At 53.0% G+C, this 14721-nt stretch overlaps 7 protein-coding genes across 7 annotated transcripts; 3 read left to right on the top strand and 4 right to left on the bottom strand.

Moving 5' to 3' along the window:
* Positions 1-605: 605 nt before the first annotated feature.
* On the bottom strand, positions 606-1457 carry KD926_010777 (complex I NDUFA5 subunit family protein; the record flags this gene model as incomplete). The annotated part of the gene is made up of 3 exons (XM_053103174.1): positions 606-681; positions 741-845; positions 913-1457. The coding sequence occupies 3 exons, from the start codon at positions 1455-1457 to the stop codon at positions 606-608; spliced, it is 726 nt and encodes a 241-aa protein (XP_052953446.1).
* Positions 1458-2086: 629 nt separating this feature from the next.
* Positions 2087-5924, top strand: KD926_010776 (putative disulfide isomerase; the record flags this gene model as incomplete). Its single annotated transcript, XM_053103173.1, has 8 exons — positions 2087-2277; positions 2339-2420; positions 2486-4018; positions 4077-4421; positions 5233-5303; positions 5578-5631; positions 5708-5855; positions 5916-5924. 8 exons carry the CDS (start codon positions 2087-2089, stop codon positions 5922-5924), a joined length of 2433 nt encoding a protein of 810 aa, XP_052953445.1.
* A 938-nt stretch (positions 5925-6862) lies between these two features.
* On the top strand, positions 6863-8707 carry KD926_010775 (amino acid permease; the record flags this gene model as incomplete). The annotated part of the gene is made up of 3 exons (XM_053103172.1): positions 6863-7121; positions 7175-7286; positions 7354-8707. 3 exons carry the CDS (start codon positions 6863-6865, stop codon positions 8705-8707), a joined length of 1725 nt encoding a protein of 574 aa, XP_052953444.1.
* Positions 8708-8933: 226 nt separating this feature from the next.
* On the bottom strand, positions 8934-10159 carry KD926_010774 (uncharacterized protein; the record flags this gene model as incomplete). The annotated part of the gene is made up of 2 exons (XM_053103171.1): positions 8934-9793; positions 9976-10159. 2 exons carry the CDS (start codon positions 10157-10159, stop codon positions 8934-8936), a joined length of 1044 nt encoding a protein of 347 aa, XP_052953443.1.
* A 92-nt stretch (positions 10160-10251) lies between these two features.
* KD926_010773 (GFA family protein) lies at positions 10252-10729 on the top strand (the record flags this gene model as incomplete). The annotated part of the gene is made up of 2 exons (XM_053103170.1): positions 10252-10323; positions 10385-10729. 2 exons carry the CDS (start codon positions 10252-10254, stop codon positions 10727-10729), a joined length of 417 nt encoding a protein of 138 aa, XP_052953442.1.
* A 308-nt stretch (positions 10730-11037) lies between these two features.
* On the bottom strand, positions 11038-12496 carry KD926_010772 (Zn(II)2Cys6 transcription factor; the record flags this gene model as incomplete). The annotated part of the gene is made up of 3 exons (XM_053103169.1): positions 11038-11688; positions 11757-12383; positions 12485-12496. 3 exons carry the CDS (start codon positions 12494-12496, stop codon positions 11038-11040), a joined length of 1290 nt encoding a protein of 429 aa, XP_052953441.1.
* A 345-nt stretch (positions 12497-12841) lies between these two features.
* Positions 12842-14503, bottom strand: KD926_010771 (NUDIX hydrolase; the record flags this gene model as incomplete). Its single annotated transcript, XM_053103168.1, has 4 exons — positions 12842-13099; positions 13163-13450; positions 13591-13649; positions 14029-14503. The coding sequence occupies 4 exons, from the start codon at positions 14501-14503 to the stop codon at positions 12842-12844; spliced, it is 1080 nt and encodes a 359-aa protein (XP_052953440.1).
* Between the last annotated feature and the right edge of the window lie 218 nt (positions 14504-14721).

Below are 14721 nucleotides of genomic sequence, written 5' to 3'. Positions count from 1 at the left end.
CAGACAGCCCAGCCCGGAGATGCAAGTAAGGCTTCTTAAGGAAGAGAGTATCGGTAGTGCAAGCAATGAAGAGGCCCCCGGCCAGAACGGGCAGCAAGAATAATGTCGAAGCGACTCAGGGACTGGACTGGCAGCGATGTGTCCACAAGGAGATCCGCCAGCTATCTGGAACTGGCTAGCGACGGTTCGTCTTCACCGCCTGCGCTTCCGGGCGTTTCCCCTGTCCTATAGAATATGCAAAAGATAACTATAGTGATTATTATTGAAGTATTGAAGGATTGGAAAGATTCTACGGGCAGGTGGACATGCTCCGGTGATTATCCTATCTTCCACATAGCAATTGAGGATCCCTGGTTCCCCTTTGTTCCCCGGTTTGGTCTAAACGGCCCCCACCGTCGTTCTACTGAGGCCACCGTCCCTACATCAGTATGGAGAACCCCGTATAACGACCCCTGGACAAACAGTTTAGTTCACTAAATTAGGTCATCAAAGACAGATCGATTTTGACATAATGGATATAAATATGACAAAACAGTGTCCCCCGCGATTTTGACACACGTCGGCTAATAAATACAAGTTGTTCGAAATCTCTGAGATCTAAGCCCTTATGACGAGCCGGACGTGTTGCGCTCAAAGTAGGTCCACTGGCCGGGCTGGGGCTTCTCTTCGAGTTCCTCCCAGCTAATAATCAATTAGCCAAGTTCTCATATACCACAGAGTGGTTCTCTCGGATAACTTACACCTGGGACTTGTACATCTCATCCACGAGCTTCATCTCACCCTCGGCGACCTGAATAACCTCTTCGATAAGGCCGGAGGCAATCTTGTTCTCAATTTCGGAGATTCTGGACAAAGAAAAACAATCAGCGCCTCGAGCTTCACGGTTGTCGAACAAAAATCCCCTTAACATACTGCTGTGCTTCCAGAGCAGGCTCGTTCTCCCACTTCATAGCCTCGGGGAAGAAATCCGTCTCCTTGTCCTCGGGCTTCGTAGACTCCGCAATGGCCTTTTCCCATCGTGCTTCCTGCTCCGCAGTACGGGTAGGACCTTCGGTAGTCGCTTCGATGGATTCACCATCCCACTCCTCACCGCGGGGGTTGTCGCTTCCGTCATCCTTCTGGAAAGCGGCGTACGAGCCATCCGGGCGACGAAGGGAGGCGAATCGGGCGGGCTCGGCGCCCACGGTCTTCTTCACCCGTTCCAACCAAGCTTCGAATCCGGGGGGTTTCGTCGACTCAACGATCTCAAGGCGGTGGCGGGTCAATGCCTCGGTAGACTGACGGTAGACGGAAGATTCGGGGAAGGCCTTCAACTTCTGCAGAGTGGTGGTGTAGAGATAGATCAAGGTCGGGCGGGGACTGGGATGGGTGACCAGGCCGGTCAATCCGGTGGGAGCGAAAGGCTCCAAGTACCGGGGCGACTTGACGTTCGCCAACAGACGGAGGGTAGACCTCATTGTGACGGAGAGAATGAACTAGGTAGAGGAGAGAGGAGAGGGGAAAAGAGACAGAATTGACCCCAATGGCTGGCGATACTTCGTGAATCTCGAAGCGGATCGGGAGCCGAATGAAGGATGAAGTGCCGTCGGAAGGCGGAGAAACCGAGATTCCAGGCCAACAGCCCCCGTACAGCCACTTTCGATCTCTCCTCGCTCTTTCTCCCTCAGCGTTGACCCTCTTATCAGACCACAGGGCGCCTTAGGGGCTTCGTTCACTCTCCAGTCTACTCTCTCTGTCGATTCCCTTTCGTGTCGCTTTTTCTTTCCATTTTTCGCTCTTCGAGGAAATTGCGGAACTTCCGCGTTCTTCGACCTTTGAACATATCCATCGATCTACTACTTACTGTAGATCCTCTTTTATCGGGCAGTGGCTGATCCGGCCTTTCTGTCTTCACAGTTCGCGCGCCGCATTAAGACGCTCGTTATCTTGTTCTTCTCTTGAATGTGCTGCCGACAGTAATTCTCGCCACCCGTCTATCCCAATCTCTCTTTGTCTTTCGTCCAACAGACCCCTCGACTTTCTTACCCTCGTTCATTTCCCCTTTCCAGTGTCGCATTCGGGTCTTCGACCTTGACCTACAGCCAGGATGAGGGCTTCGTTGCTGGCGTGGTCACTCCTCTCGTTATTCTCTGTTGCCTCTTTTGCCGCTCCCTCCGATCAAGATGTAAAAGTTGATGCGGAAGAGGTGAAGGCTACCACCTTCAATGGCATTGAAGTGCCTCAAATGAAGGAGCTGTCGCCCGATACCTTCAAGGACACAATCAAGGATGGCTACTGGTGAGATCCCTCCGTAGTCACGGCTCTCAAGGTGTTCCTCCGTTGTTCTAACCATTCCTAGGTTTGTTAAACACTATTCTCCTATTTGCCCGCATTGCAAGCAGATTGCCCCGACATGGCAAACCCTCTACGAGTTTTACCAGGTGAGTGCCTTTTCCTCGACCCGGATCCTTGTCTTTCACCTTTTCCTAATCAACAATCTTCCTAGACTTCGGATCCGCTATCTTCTTCGTCATCCAAATCTCCCGACACCAAGTCGCTGAATTCGTTCCAACCCTTTTACAACTTCCACTTCGCATCGCTCAACTGTATGGCATACGGGGACCTGTGCAAGGAATTAGGCGTCAAATTCTTCCCGACTTTCTCGTTCTATCACAATGGGGAACTCGTGGAACACTTCGACGGCGAAAAATCGATGAAAGGCCTTAGCGACTTCATCGAAGGAAAACTGGAAACCATCAAGCCTGGATCTCGTCCTCCGAACGGCCTCAAACTGCCTAAAGCGGGTGATAAGGAGATGGACCCGAGGGCTCAGCCAGAGGTCCCTGCCGCCAAGGACAAAAACCCCGAGGCTGGTGCGAAGGCCGGCGAGGAGCACAACGAGAAAGCTGCTGCGCTATCCGACAAAGGCTCGTCCGCCGAGAAAGATGCGACTCCCAAGCCCAAATCTACCCCGCCTGCAGCACCAGCTAATCCGCAGGGAATGTCCGTTCCTCTCACCGCCGAAAGCTTCCAGAAGCTTGTGACGACCAGCAAGGATCCTTGGTTCATCAAGTTCTACGCTCCTTGGTGCCCGCACTGCCAGTCGCTGGCTCCTACCTGGAGGCAGATGGCCAAAGAAATGCAGCACGTCCTCAACGTCGGAGAAGTCGACTGTGACGTGGAGAAGAGGCTGTGCAGCGATGCCCACGTTAGCGCGTTTCCGACCATGTATTTCTTCCGCGGCGGAGAGAGGGTTGAATACACCGGTCTGCGTGGTCTGGGTGATCTTGTCAGCTACGCCAAGAAGTCGGTCAGCGTGGGACTGGGTGTGCAAGATGTCGATGCGGACACATTTAAGGAGCTGGAAGAGAAAGAAGAAGTTCTTTTCTTGTACTTCTACGACGACGCTACGACCTCGGAGGACTTCGAGGCTCTGGAACGCCTGACCCTGAGCTTGGTTGGCCATGCTCGAATTGTGAAGACGAGCAGCGGCGCTCTCGCCGAGAGATTCAAGATCAACACTTGGCCGCGTCTCCTTGTCTCGCGGGATGGCCGCGCCAACTACTACACCCCGATTGCCCCGAAGGACATGCGTGACTTCCGACAGATCCTGGCCTGGATGCAAACTGTGTGGCTGCCTATCGTCCCGGAGCTTACGGCTTCCAATGCGCGCGAGATCATGGACGGCAAGTACGTCGTCCTCGGCATCCTCAGCCGCGCGCGCTCCGACGAATTCCTGCAGTCGAAAAGAGAGCTGAAAAATGCCGCGCTGGAATGGATGGAGAAGCAAACACAATTGTTCCAGTTGGAGCGACAGGAGCTGCGAGATGCTAAGCAACTCCGCATTGAAGAAGCCGACGACCGCAACGACCAGCGGGCCCTGCGGGCTGCCAAGAACATGCGGATCACCATCCGTGAAGACGACAAGAAGCAGGTGGGCTTTGCCTGGGTCGACGGTGACTTCTGGGAGCGCTGGCTGAGAAATACCTACGGGATTGACGTGGCCAACGGGGAGCGCGTCGTCATCAACGATCAAGATGTGAGTGCTGTTGTGCAACTTTGGAGCGGCTTTATGCACGAGAACTAACTTTGAATAGAACCGACGCTATTGGGACTCTTCTTCGAGCGGAGCTTCCATCATGGCTTCGCGTACCTCCATCCTCGAAACGATTCCTCTCGTGGTGGCCAACCCGCCCAAGCTGTCCCCCAAGTCGACGGTGGGCACCTTCGAGTCCATCTTCTTCTTCACCCGGGGCTTCATTGTCAACCACCCCATCCTCTTTGTCATTCTTCTCATCATCTCCGCCGTGGTAGCCGCCGTCATTGCGCGCGGCAGAGCCCGACGTGCAGGCCGCGGTGGTATCCTCGGCGTGACGAATGGTAACGGATTCTTCCATCTCGACGGAAAGGAAGGTCTTTTGAACGGCGGCTCGACGGGGAAAGTAGATTAAATGGACTTCTATGAATTATTGTACAGTTAGGGTTTTGGGTTTTCTATTCTTTTCGCTTTTCTAATCGTTTGTGGTTCACATTTTCTCCCTCAACCCACTCTTTACTGGATCAGCAGATCCACTTGGGCTTCTTTCATCTTTGGTTGATAACAAGCCACGATGTGTCCTTGATACTTTTGACATGTTTTCCTATATTTATTTTATTTTTCGTTATATCTCTCTTACTGCTTGCTTAGTCGCATCGGTGTCCGAGTTGGTTCAAATGGGTGCACATGAAATACAATACCGCAGATCATAACGGTCTGATGTTCCATATTTTGTTGTTGATACTGGCGTGCTTGTGCTCTAGGATTCTAGTAGTAGAAATAGCAGAGATGCCTGGATGCCGCATGGCCTGAGGAGTGTAAATGGACGGCCTCTGATTCGGCGGGACTGGTAGGTCACGTGGCGCCCCCGTCGGCGGCGTCTGCTTACCTCAGCCACGACCCTCCCGAAGGTCGCCGGTTTTCGTCGACGTCGGACCCGTGACTTTGTCTGTTGTCCGTCGTCCTTTCGCTCCTCCTGCCCGGTCGTTCTTGTCTCCTCGTGTGATTCTCGAGTCTTCGCAAAGATGGTACGTACGCTCGCTCTCAATTGCTCTCTCTGTTTGGCGTCGTCACTGGCTCTCGAACTGGTCCGCGCAGCCAGATCCTCAGCGCTGATGACGTTCGGTCATGTCTTGTCAATGCGCTTTGATAGCAGGCAATGGTGTTCTGGAATTGAATGCATGGGTTGCTAATTCGATTCTTTCCTTCGGCTTTAGGTTTTCTCCCAGACCCTTCGTCGCGCTGCGGCCCAGTCCGCCGGTGCCTACCGCTCTCCCTTCGCTCCCAAGTGAGACTCCCCGAGATTTGATCCGCTCTTCAGAACTTGCCGAGCACTATGTGGCAGGTGCTTCTCTGAGGCCTATGATGCGGTGTTGGGTGAATTGCCTGTCCATGCTCCCCTGGCGTGGCCACCGGCATGGAAGCCTCCGCATCACTGAAACATGGCCTGGGCGAGACTTCACCCTCCCCGTGTCGACAACGAGCCATTGGAAGCTAGCACCACATACGAGGGCGAAGAGCATTTGAGAATTTCAGCTGATCGTGGCATGCAATGATCTTAGGTACACCACCAGCCCTCACTTCCATGGCCTGACCGTGGGTGATGCCACCAAGTAGTGAGTTTCTTCCCGCTTGATCTCCCGCGACGACGTCTTCAAAGAGACGAAATGCTAATGTACCGGGGTGGTACAGTGGTTCCATCGCCGCCACTTTCGGCGTCAGCGCCGGTGTCTTCGCCCTCTTCTTCTTCGGCGAGGTCCCCCGTGTCCGCAAGGATATCCTGCAGCAGTTCCCTTTCTTCGACACCTACTTCGACCGGACGGTCGCTCCCGAGGACAACGTATGTTTTCTGCCCTTGGCTTGCATGGTGTGGGCGATTATCGTACTGACACTTGACCAGCCCTTCTAAACGTGTTTTTTGTTTGATCCTCCAAAGTGCATTTCTTCAGCCATTAATCATATACAAGACCTTATACAACATTTGCGGGTATTCTGTTCCTGTTGACTAGATTCTCGAGGATTAGGCGAAGGAGATGTACTGTGTAGAATAACGATTGAGAGTTTGATAGCACATAAACCCGCCCTGTCTAAATCTAGTGCCCTTTGTTACTTGCAATGTGTGGAATGGGCCCGTGTGTCCAGCCGTGAATGCAGCGGATCCTGCCTTATCTCTCAGGCTTATCATCCAACCATCCACGCGGCGCTGATAAGCTCGTCTCTCTTCGTCTCTCTCTTCTCTCTGCGCGCCTGGAGTTTCCCCTTGGAGTATGGACTGGTCGCCAAGCTTTGTCTAGATACGATACATCTCACCAGGATGATGCGGAGCAGCTCGTGGTTAGTCCAACGCTGGTCCAATCCAGATGGTCCTGCATTCCGGGGATCGCATCGCCAGCGTCACTATTGGATGCAGCGTGACCTGGCGCCAAGCGGATTAGCATGTGAACCCCTCACCTTGATGGCTGTAAGGCAAAGAGAGCATTGTCATCCATCTTCTTATCTCTCGATCTATCTGTCGGGGTATCAGGTGTCCAGGATGTGAGCCTGTCCCCGAAGGGATACGCCTCCCGCACGGCTAAGACATAACTCTTTCTATATGAGTATTGGTCCTGTCTAAACCGATTTTTGCAAGACTGCGATCCCCAGTTATCGCTTGTCAAACTTTAACACGCCCCAGAAGCGACACAGAATCATTATCAGCCTTTAAAAACTCGACGGAAACGCCGTGCTCGGTCCTTTTTCTACTCTCCAGTCGGCTGGCTGGTCCTCGCGCGTGCAGTCCTCTTATTTATCGGCCCTTTTTCGTGGGCCAGAACGAATGAAGGTGCTGTCCCGCCTGTAAGATTCATTATGGACCGGAGTCGGTCATCGGATGGAGCCCCCATCAAAAGCTCGGTATATACCAACATCGACCATGCCCCGGTCTCTTCGGTGCTGCCGAACGGCGACGTCCCGTACACGGACCATGCGATGGATGCAGATGAGAGGGTGATCACGGCGTTAGGATACAAGCAGGAGTTCAAGCGCGAGTTCTCGCTGTGGACCACGTTCTGTGTCAGTTTTGCGGTTCTGGGCCTGTTGCCCTCGTTCGCCAGTACACTCTACTATGGTACTTGGCCCTGTGATCCTTGAATGTGCTATCAAACGCTGACTCGGAGTCAGGAATGGGCTACGCTGGCACGGCGGGTATGGTCTGGGGCTGGATCATTGCTATGCTTTTCATTCAATGCGTTGCAATGTCGATGGCCGAGCTATGCTCCGCCATGCCTACCAGGTACGTACACGTCAAAATATAAAACAGAAGCTCTTGACGGGCAGGCGGTTAATTAACTCCTCTCCAGCGGCGGACTCTACTATGCAGCAGCAGTACTTGCGCCTCCAAAGTACGGCCCTTTTGCGGCATGGATCACGGGCTGGTCCAACTGGATCGGTCAAATTACTGCAGCACCGTCCGTGGACTATTCCCTCGCTGCGATGATCCTAGCCGCAGGCTCCATCGCGAATCCCGGCTATGTACCCACGACCTGGCATACTTTCCTCTTGACCACGCTGATCATGATCATCCATGCCGCCGTCAGTAGTATGCCAACCAAATGGGTGGCGCAGTTCAACTCGTACGGGTCAACATTCAACATGCTGGCCTTGATCGCCGTCATCATCGCCATTCCGGCGGGTACCAAGAACGAACCCAAGTTTCAACCATCCAAGGAGGTCTGGGGGACCATCACCAACCTGACCGATTTCCCAGATGGAGTGGCTGTTCTCATGACTTTTGTCGGCGTCATCTGGACCATGTCGGGTTACGACTCCCCGTTCCACCTGAGCGAGGAATGCTCCAACGCAAATATAGCTTCGCCGCGCGCAATTGTCATGACGTCCGGGGTGGGTGGCTTGATGGGCTGGTTCCTGCAGCTGGTCGTCGCCTACACCGTGCTGGACATCGAAGCAGTGATTGACTCTGACCTCGGCCAGCCCTGGGCCTCCTATTTGCTACAGGTGATGCCCCGGAAGACCGCCATGGGCATTCTCGCCCTGACGATTATCTGCGGATTTTCTATGGGCCAGGGCTGCATGGTGGCCGCATCCCGGGTGACGTACGCGTACGCACGAGACGACTGCTTCCCCTGGTCCCGGTACTGGAAGAAAGTCGACCCTCGCACGCACACACCGGTGAATGCCGTGATCATGAACGCCGTCATTGGGATCCTTATGTGTCTGCTGATCCTAGCCGGCGACGTGGCAATCGGGGCGCTGTTCTCCATCGGCGCCATTGCTCAATTCGTTGCCTTCTCCATCCCCATCGCCATCCGGGTCTTCTTTGTCGGAAACCGCTTTCGTCGCGGACCCTGGCATCTGGGGCCCTTTGGGCGCGTCATCGGAGGCCTCGGCGTGTCGTTCGTGCTGCTGATGATCCCGATTCTGTGTCTTCCCAGCGTCACGGGTGGGAATCTGACGCCGGATCTGATGAACTGGACGTGCCTCGTGTACGGCGCGCCGATGCTGGCGGTCGGCATCTGGTGGGTGGTCGATGCGCACAAATGGTTCACGGGGCCCAAGGTTAATGTGGAGCATGCCATTCACTCCATGGAGGATGAAACCGCTATCGTGGATGTGGGGGTCGAGGTTGAAGATAGTGAGTCTGACGGTGATCAACCGAGTCTGATGCAAGGGTCAAGGAAATTGTCCAAGAAGTAGTGATTGAGTGAGTGGACATGGTTGTTTGCCTTGAATCCAGGTCTACATTTTTATACCTGACAGGTTATACCAGATATATCTCATATCACGGTATTTGTTAGAAGTCACATCCTACTTCTCAGCCTTGGAACTCCTATATAGGAGCCTAGGCAGCTTTCAAATCAAAACAATATCCACCCACATACTATATTAACCTAACCTACTTTTCCTTATCTCCCTCACCAAACTAAGAACCCCCACTCATCCTCTCTCTAAGATGATCCTCAAAGCTCTTCGGCTTCTTCACATACGTCAAATCCATGACCGGCTTCCTAAACTCCCACAACCCCCTAGCCGCAACCACACTCGACGACAAAAGCAACCTCTCCCAAATCCCAGCCCGCCCCTTCTCCTTCTTCGCCGCATCCAACGCCCTCTCCCCATCCTCCAAGCTCCCCTTACAAACAACCACAACTTCCTTCCCCGTCACCTTCTCATAAACAGCTGCCATCTCGCGCAGCGTCAGCTCACCAGATCGGAACCGGAAGATTCCTCCCTGGCCAGCTCGGACTGCGGGGTCATTGCATAGGATCTCGATCGTGTATGCCGCTGCATCATCCATCGTGGTCCAGGAGACTCGTTTCGTGTCGCCGGCGCCCCAGAATTCGCAGCGTACCGATCCGTCTCCATCTCCGGCAGTAGAACTCGGCCGCATCATCCACCCCGCGAAGGTACCATTAATCAAATACACCGGGTTAATAGAGCTCGTAGCAGCGACGTGGTCCACGAACGCAAGAATAGAGTCATAGAGCTCAAAATCCCCGTATCGGATATTCTTCCAGTCCTGGGTCCAAGACGCAGCGATGAAGATCTTGACGTTGGCGGCTTCGACGGCGCGGAGGAGCAAGAGGCCGCCTTCGAGGTAGAGCACTGGGTCTGTGGTGTAGGCGCATGCGATGGCGTCGACGCCTGTAACGGCAGTGTGGAGAGCGTCGACGTCGGCGTGGGAGGTGCAGGGGATGAAGGATTCCAGAGCTTGGGAGAGTCGAGGGGGGAGTTTGGATGGGTTGCGGCCGAGGCCTCGGACGGAGAGGCCGCGGGTTAGGGCTTGTTCGGCGAGACGTTAGCCTAGTGAGCCTGTGATTCCGGCGATGAGGAGGAGCATCTTGTTCTTGTGGTGGGTGGATGGGCTGGTAGGGAGATGTAGATAGGATAGGATGTTCGGTGATGGGGGAGGAGATGTGAGGGGATGGGGATGCCAGGGTGGGGTTTTCCTGCTATATGTAGACGAATTGATTTGACATCAGTGGGCTTGTGTGCGTACAGGATGGTTGATTCAATCACTTGGGTATTATTAATTGGACTACTGATCGAGTCCGGTGGTTTCCTTCCATGGGTGGAGGAGAAGCAAGTCGGAAAACTAGCCCAGATTGGCAATCGAATGCAGTGGAGTTCGCCTGCGTGAGTTGCCATAAATTAGAGACCATAGGACGGAGTAGATCCATCTTCTACAATCCACAGTCCACAGTCCATTACTATTCAGTATTCACTACTCAGGATTCACAATGAGCACCATCACCGGAAGTTGTTTATGCAATGCCTGTTCCTACGCCTACACCGGCTCGCCAGCCCTCAAAGTAAGAATCTGCCCTTCTTCTCCCTCTCTAAGAAGTCCCCAACTCTAACCCCCATACACAGGCGCTATGCCACTGCATTTCCTGCCGCCGCATATCCGGCAGCAGCAACACCGTCAACTACGCCGTCCCAGAGCAGGCCTTCCGCCTAACGAAAGGCAACCCCAGATCGTTCTCCAAAGACCATGAATACGGCATGGTGTTGACGATCTTCTTCTGTCCCGACTGTGGCACTACGCTGTGGAAAGAGGCCACGGCTAAGCAGTTGCAGGGACTGAAACTAGTTCAGGCGGGCACGTTGACCGAGCCTGCATCGTTGGACGAAGGCGTCGATGCGGAGTTTTATACGTCCACTAGAGTGCCGTGGATTCTTCCTTTGGGGGAGGTTGAGCAGCGGGGACAGTTTTAGGTTGAGGGAGCTGCTGTTATTGTTGGGACGAGAGTTATGGAAGGGTTGATTTGCATGTTTTGACGGTTTTACTTTGGGGAGTTAGCGTTTGGAATGCAAGAAGGGAGGAGGACCATACCTTCTAACTGTTTTTCATCTGGCAGACAAGAGGGAGACCCTGTTTTGAAGGATATATTGGAAGTTCAAGTGCATTGAAGCCACAGGAAATCCAGTTTCCCTTTCAGTTGACACAGCTGACACGCTTGACAATCCAGAAACACCATTGTCAAAGCTATATTATGTAGAACCTCAAGTGTGATGTCATGGTATTAAGGCTCTTCTTTCCAACCCAATCGATCAAGGTAGATCCTAGCTTGCACCTTTTGCGTTTCACACAGACTATACCGCCGTACTACCTCCAACGGAAACACAAGCTGCATACACGATCCCTCGTTCAATTTACCCAATAGATCACGTTGAAAGAGACCGTGCGCAAACTGTAGCAAAACGGAGCACCTAGTCGTGGACTCCTCCGCGAAATAGTCTTCATCCGTTGTCTGACGCCGGAGATGATCCATCAAGATTCGAATAGTGTGAAACATCACGGCTGGAATAGCGGAGCGGAAGTCGCCGCCACCGAGCCACATCCCATCATCCAGTCTCTCGACTTCTATCAACTGGAACGCGAGACAGTTTGAAGCGATAGTCTGGGTCGAGTAGGATGCATGGAATTCGTGGAGGTATACACTTTCGCTCTTGGTGACCGTCTGCGCAAGGCTTTCCAACCGAGAGATTAGGGGATGCAGTCGTTCTTTATCTCCGCACCTTTCAATCTGTCCCAAGCGAAGTAATTCGATCACCTCGTGCATCGCGTCGAGGAGAATGTCCAGTGCGGTCTTCTTGGATAGAGCGAACGGCATATCGCACCAGGTTGGAGAGGCAAAACATGACTGCTCCTGGATTGTAATGGATGCTTGAGCCTGTAGCAGAGAGGTCTCAGTTTGGGCCCTCGGTCCACCACGAACGACAGAAGAACAAAAAAACTCACGAGCAACAATCGTACTGAACGAAAGACAAGATGGATAGCGCCGGTCTGGCAGTTCTGCGGCCCTCTCAAAAGTAAAAGCTGAGCAGTTCCTCGCAGGTGTGTGATCCAGCTACCTATAGAAGCCGGGCTGATCAATTCGTAGTACATTAACATTAGCGATGCGTAGATATCCTCTTCGGTGGGTACTTTTGAGGGGACGGTTATTTGACCACCGAACCCCTCCAGGCACTGGTTCACGGAGACACTCTGGCCTCGAAGGGCATGTGCATAGCATCGACTGGCCTCTTGGTATATAGCCGTCTCCTGGGATACCTGTGCGTAAAAGGCAAGCGTCGTTGCTCTAATAGACCAGCCCAGCGCTTTGGGAGAGGAAGCCCATGTGGAAAGGTATTGAGTCCAGGAGTCGGGTTGCACTGAGTGGGAGTCCGATATGGAAAATGAAGCAATAAAAGTGGATACGAGGGCCTGCTCATACAAGGGCTGGCAAGACGGCTCGACTGGGATTCTCTGAAGGGGGGCATGGTCAGGCAGAGCGGCAGCGTTGACCATGAACAGACCCCCGTAGACACCAGGACAGGGCTTCCTAACTCGTCTGCATTGAGAACATTCCGGACGGCGTTCGTCACACTGGAGAGGCAATTAGTGGGTATTGGCCAAGCAGACTAGAAGTTCGAGGCAACCTTGATCTTGCGTCGTAGACACAGGGCACAGCCCCTGCTTCGGCTCACTGAGCGGACCATAAGATTGTGTAGGTGACAAGCGGCATTGCCTCATGGTCTGGAGTGGGCTGGAGATGAAAGGATGAGAGGATGAGGCGAGAAGTGATCGAGGTAACTAGTTACTTGTCTGCAGATGATTAGAAAGCCGATGGGTCGCCTTCTGCTTCGGGTTAGCTTTGCGAGCGAGCCGCTGAGGGACCCGACATCCTCTCTATAAGACTCCACCATGTACTCGAGATGGCGAGAGAGAACCCTGAAACAGGGAGAGAATCAACGAGAGAGTGTGAGATCTGCCCAAACTAGTATCATAATGATAATATCTTCACAGAGTTCCCCCAAAGCCATCCCATTCCAATCCAATCCAATCTAACGTTCGGCCTCGTCAAATGCTTCCAAGATTGCCCTCTTCTGGTTCACCGAGATCCAGTCCAGCTTGAGATCCCCACAGGAGTCATCCTGAACCTCTTCTCTGGTGGCCCACAGATGCGCTCTGTGTTCCTTGGGATCAAGTTTGATCTCTAGTTCCGAGTTTTGGTCGTCGACCATCACCCGGAATATGAAGATTATCCACTTCCCTCTTTGAGAAGAACCACTCGGGAGGAGCAAGCTATTGCCATATTGAAACTCCCCAAGCACATTCGTGACAGCCTATGCCCGTAGACCGGTCTCCTCCCAGAGCTCACGCACGGCACAGTCGATGATTGTTTCGTTGTCACGCGCCACGCCGCCCGGTACTTCCCAGACATTGGGGTAATTGTCGTCGGCTGCCCGTCGGATGAGTAATACTCGACCCTTATGGAGGATGACAGCTACGCAGAGGATCCCGACAAGCTGCTTGGAAGGCCGCTGCGAGATGTATGTGCTTGCGGAGGTTTGGTAGGCGTCGAGCGCCGAATCAATACAGATAGAGCGAGTTGCGGGGGCATCATCGTAGACCGAGATGGAGTAGAGTAGATCAAGGAAAAACCCAAAGTACTGATGGAGGTGGAAATTTTTCTAGTTCTTATAATCCTAGTTCGACCGGTGTCTTCCCCACTACTTAGTAGTCATTGGTATTCCGTATAGGTGCAAAACTACTCACTATAGAAAGATCATCTCCCACTCTTCTACTTTACCACAGATCCAACGTCTCGACTATGGCCCTTCATTTCGAGTGGCATACCCTCGACCTCATCTATCATACTCAATCAGAACGGGTGCAATGTACCAATTTCGCTCTACTTCTCCTTAATTGCCCCCTCATTCCCGGGCCAATACTAGATTCATTATGGAAGAACGGTTTGGCGCTCCCACCTTATTTAGACGTGAGGTGGACTGATCGCCCTTAGCTCGTATACGCATAGCAGCTGATGGCGGGGCGAACCGCATATACGATCTGCTCCAATGTGTCCCGAGCTCATTCGTTCCAGATGTATGTAAAAGTAACCCATTCCTGATATCAACCGGCAACCAATACCTAACCCGCAGCAGAAAACCCTCGACGCAATCGTCGGAGATCTGGACTCACTCCGGCCTGATGCTCGAGAATACTTCACCGCTCCCCCTAGCCCTACTCAAGTGGTCGAATACTGTGACCAGAATCTCTATGACCCCGATAAAGCAGTCCACTGGATCCGGAAGAACTACGCCACAAACATCGACATCGTGATGGTTGGAGATCCTGGTGGTCGCGTTGATCATGGACTTCGCTTGATTCATTATCTGTATCTGTTCCAGCCGGGGCCAGACTATGCTTGTGGGAGAGTCCTTCTCGTCGCGGGAAAGGACCTGCTGGTTCTTCTTAAACCCGGTCGTCATTCCATCTGAGTGCGGGGGAATGATGGGGACCTCGGTGGGAAAGATGTCGGGATTGTGCCCATCGGAAAACCCAGCAGGATTACGACGAAGGGGTTGGAGGAGGATGTTGATGGGGGGATGATCATGCTGGGGATGAGGATTCATCGAAGTCGGGTTACGGAAGGGACATCGACCTTGGTGATCGAGACGTCCGAGACGGTTCTGTTCAGCATTGATAGCGAGCTTTCGCATGTATCGGAAAGAGAGATGCGAGGAGCGAATCCTTTGCGCTCCTTGCACTCGACTTCAGCGCCTTCTTCATAGGACTTTTCGTCTAGCCCAAAAGATCAAAAGGATAGCATCCGACGTCTAGCTCTCGCGAAGCGCAAAGTGGTAGATGGATCTTAGGATGTTTTTAGTAATGCTTCTTTTATAAAAGGTCAGCATTATTTCCTCTCGATCTGGGCTTT

This window comes from Aspergillus affinis, assembly GCF_023601865.1.
Source record: "Aspergillus affinis strain CMG 70 chromosome Unknown NODE_86_length_164826_cov_86_211346, whole genome shotgun sequence".
In the NCBI taxonomy this organism is placed as follows: Eukaryota; Fungi; Ascomycota; class Eurotiomycetes; order Eurotiales; family Aspergillaceae; genus Aspergillus; species Aspergillus affinis.
Note: the sequence above shows the minus strand (reverse complement) of the source record. Positions and strands in the feature narration are given on the sequence as shown.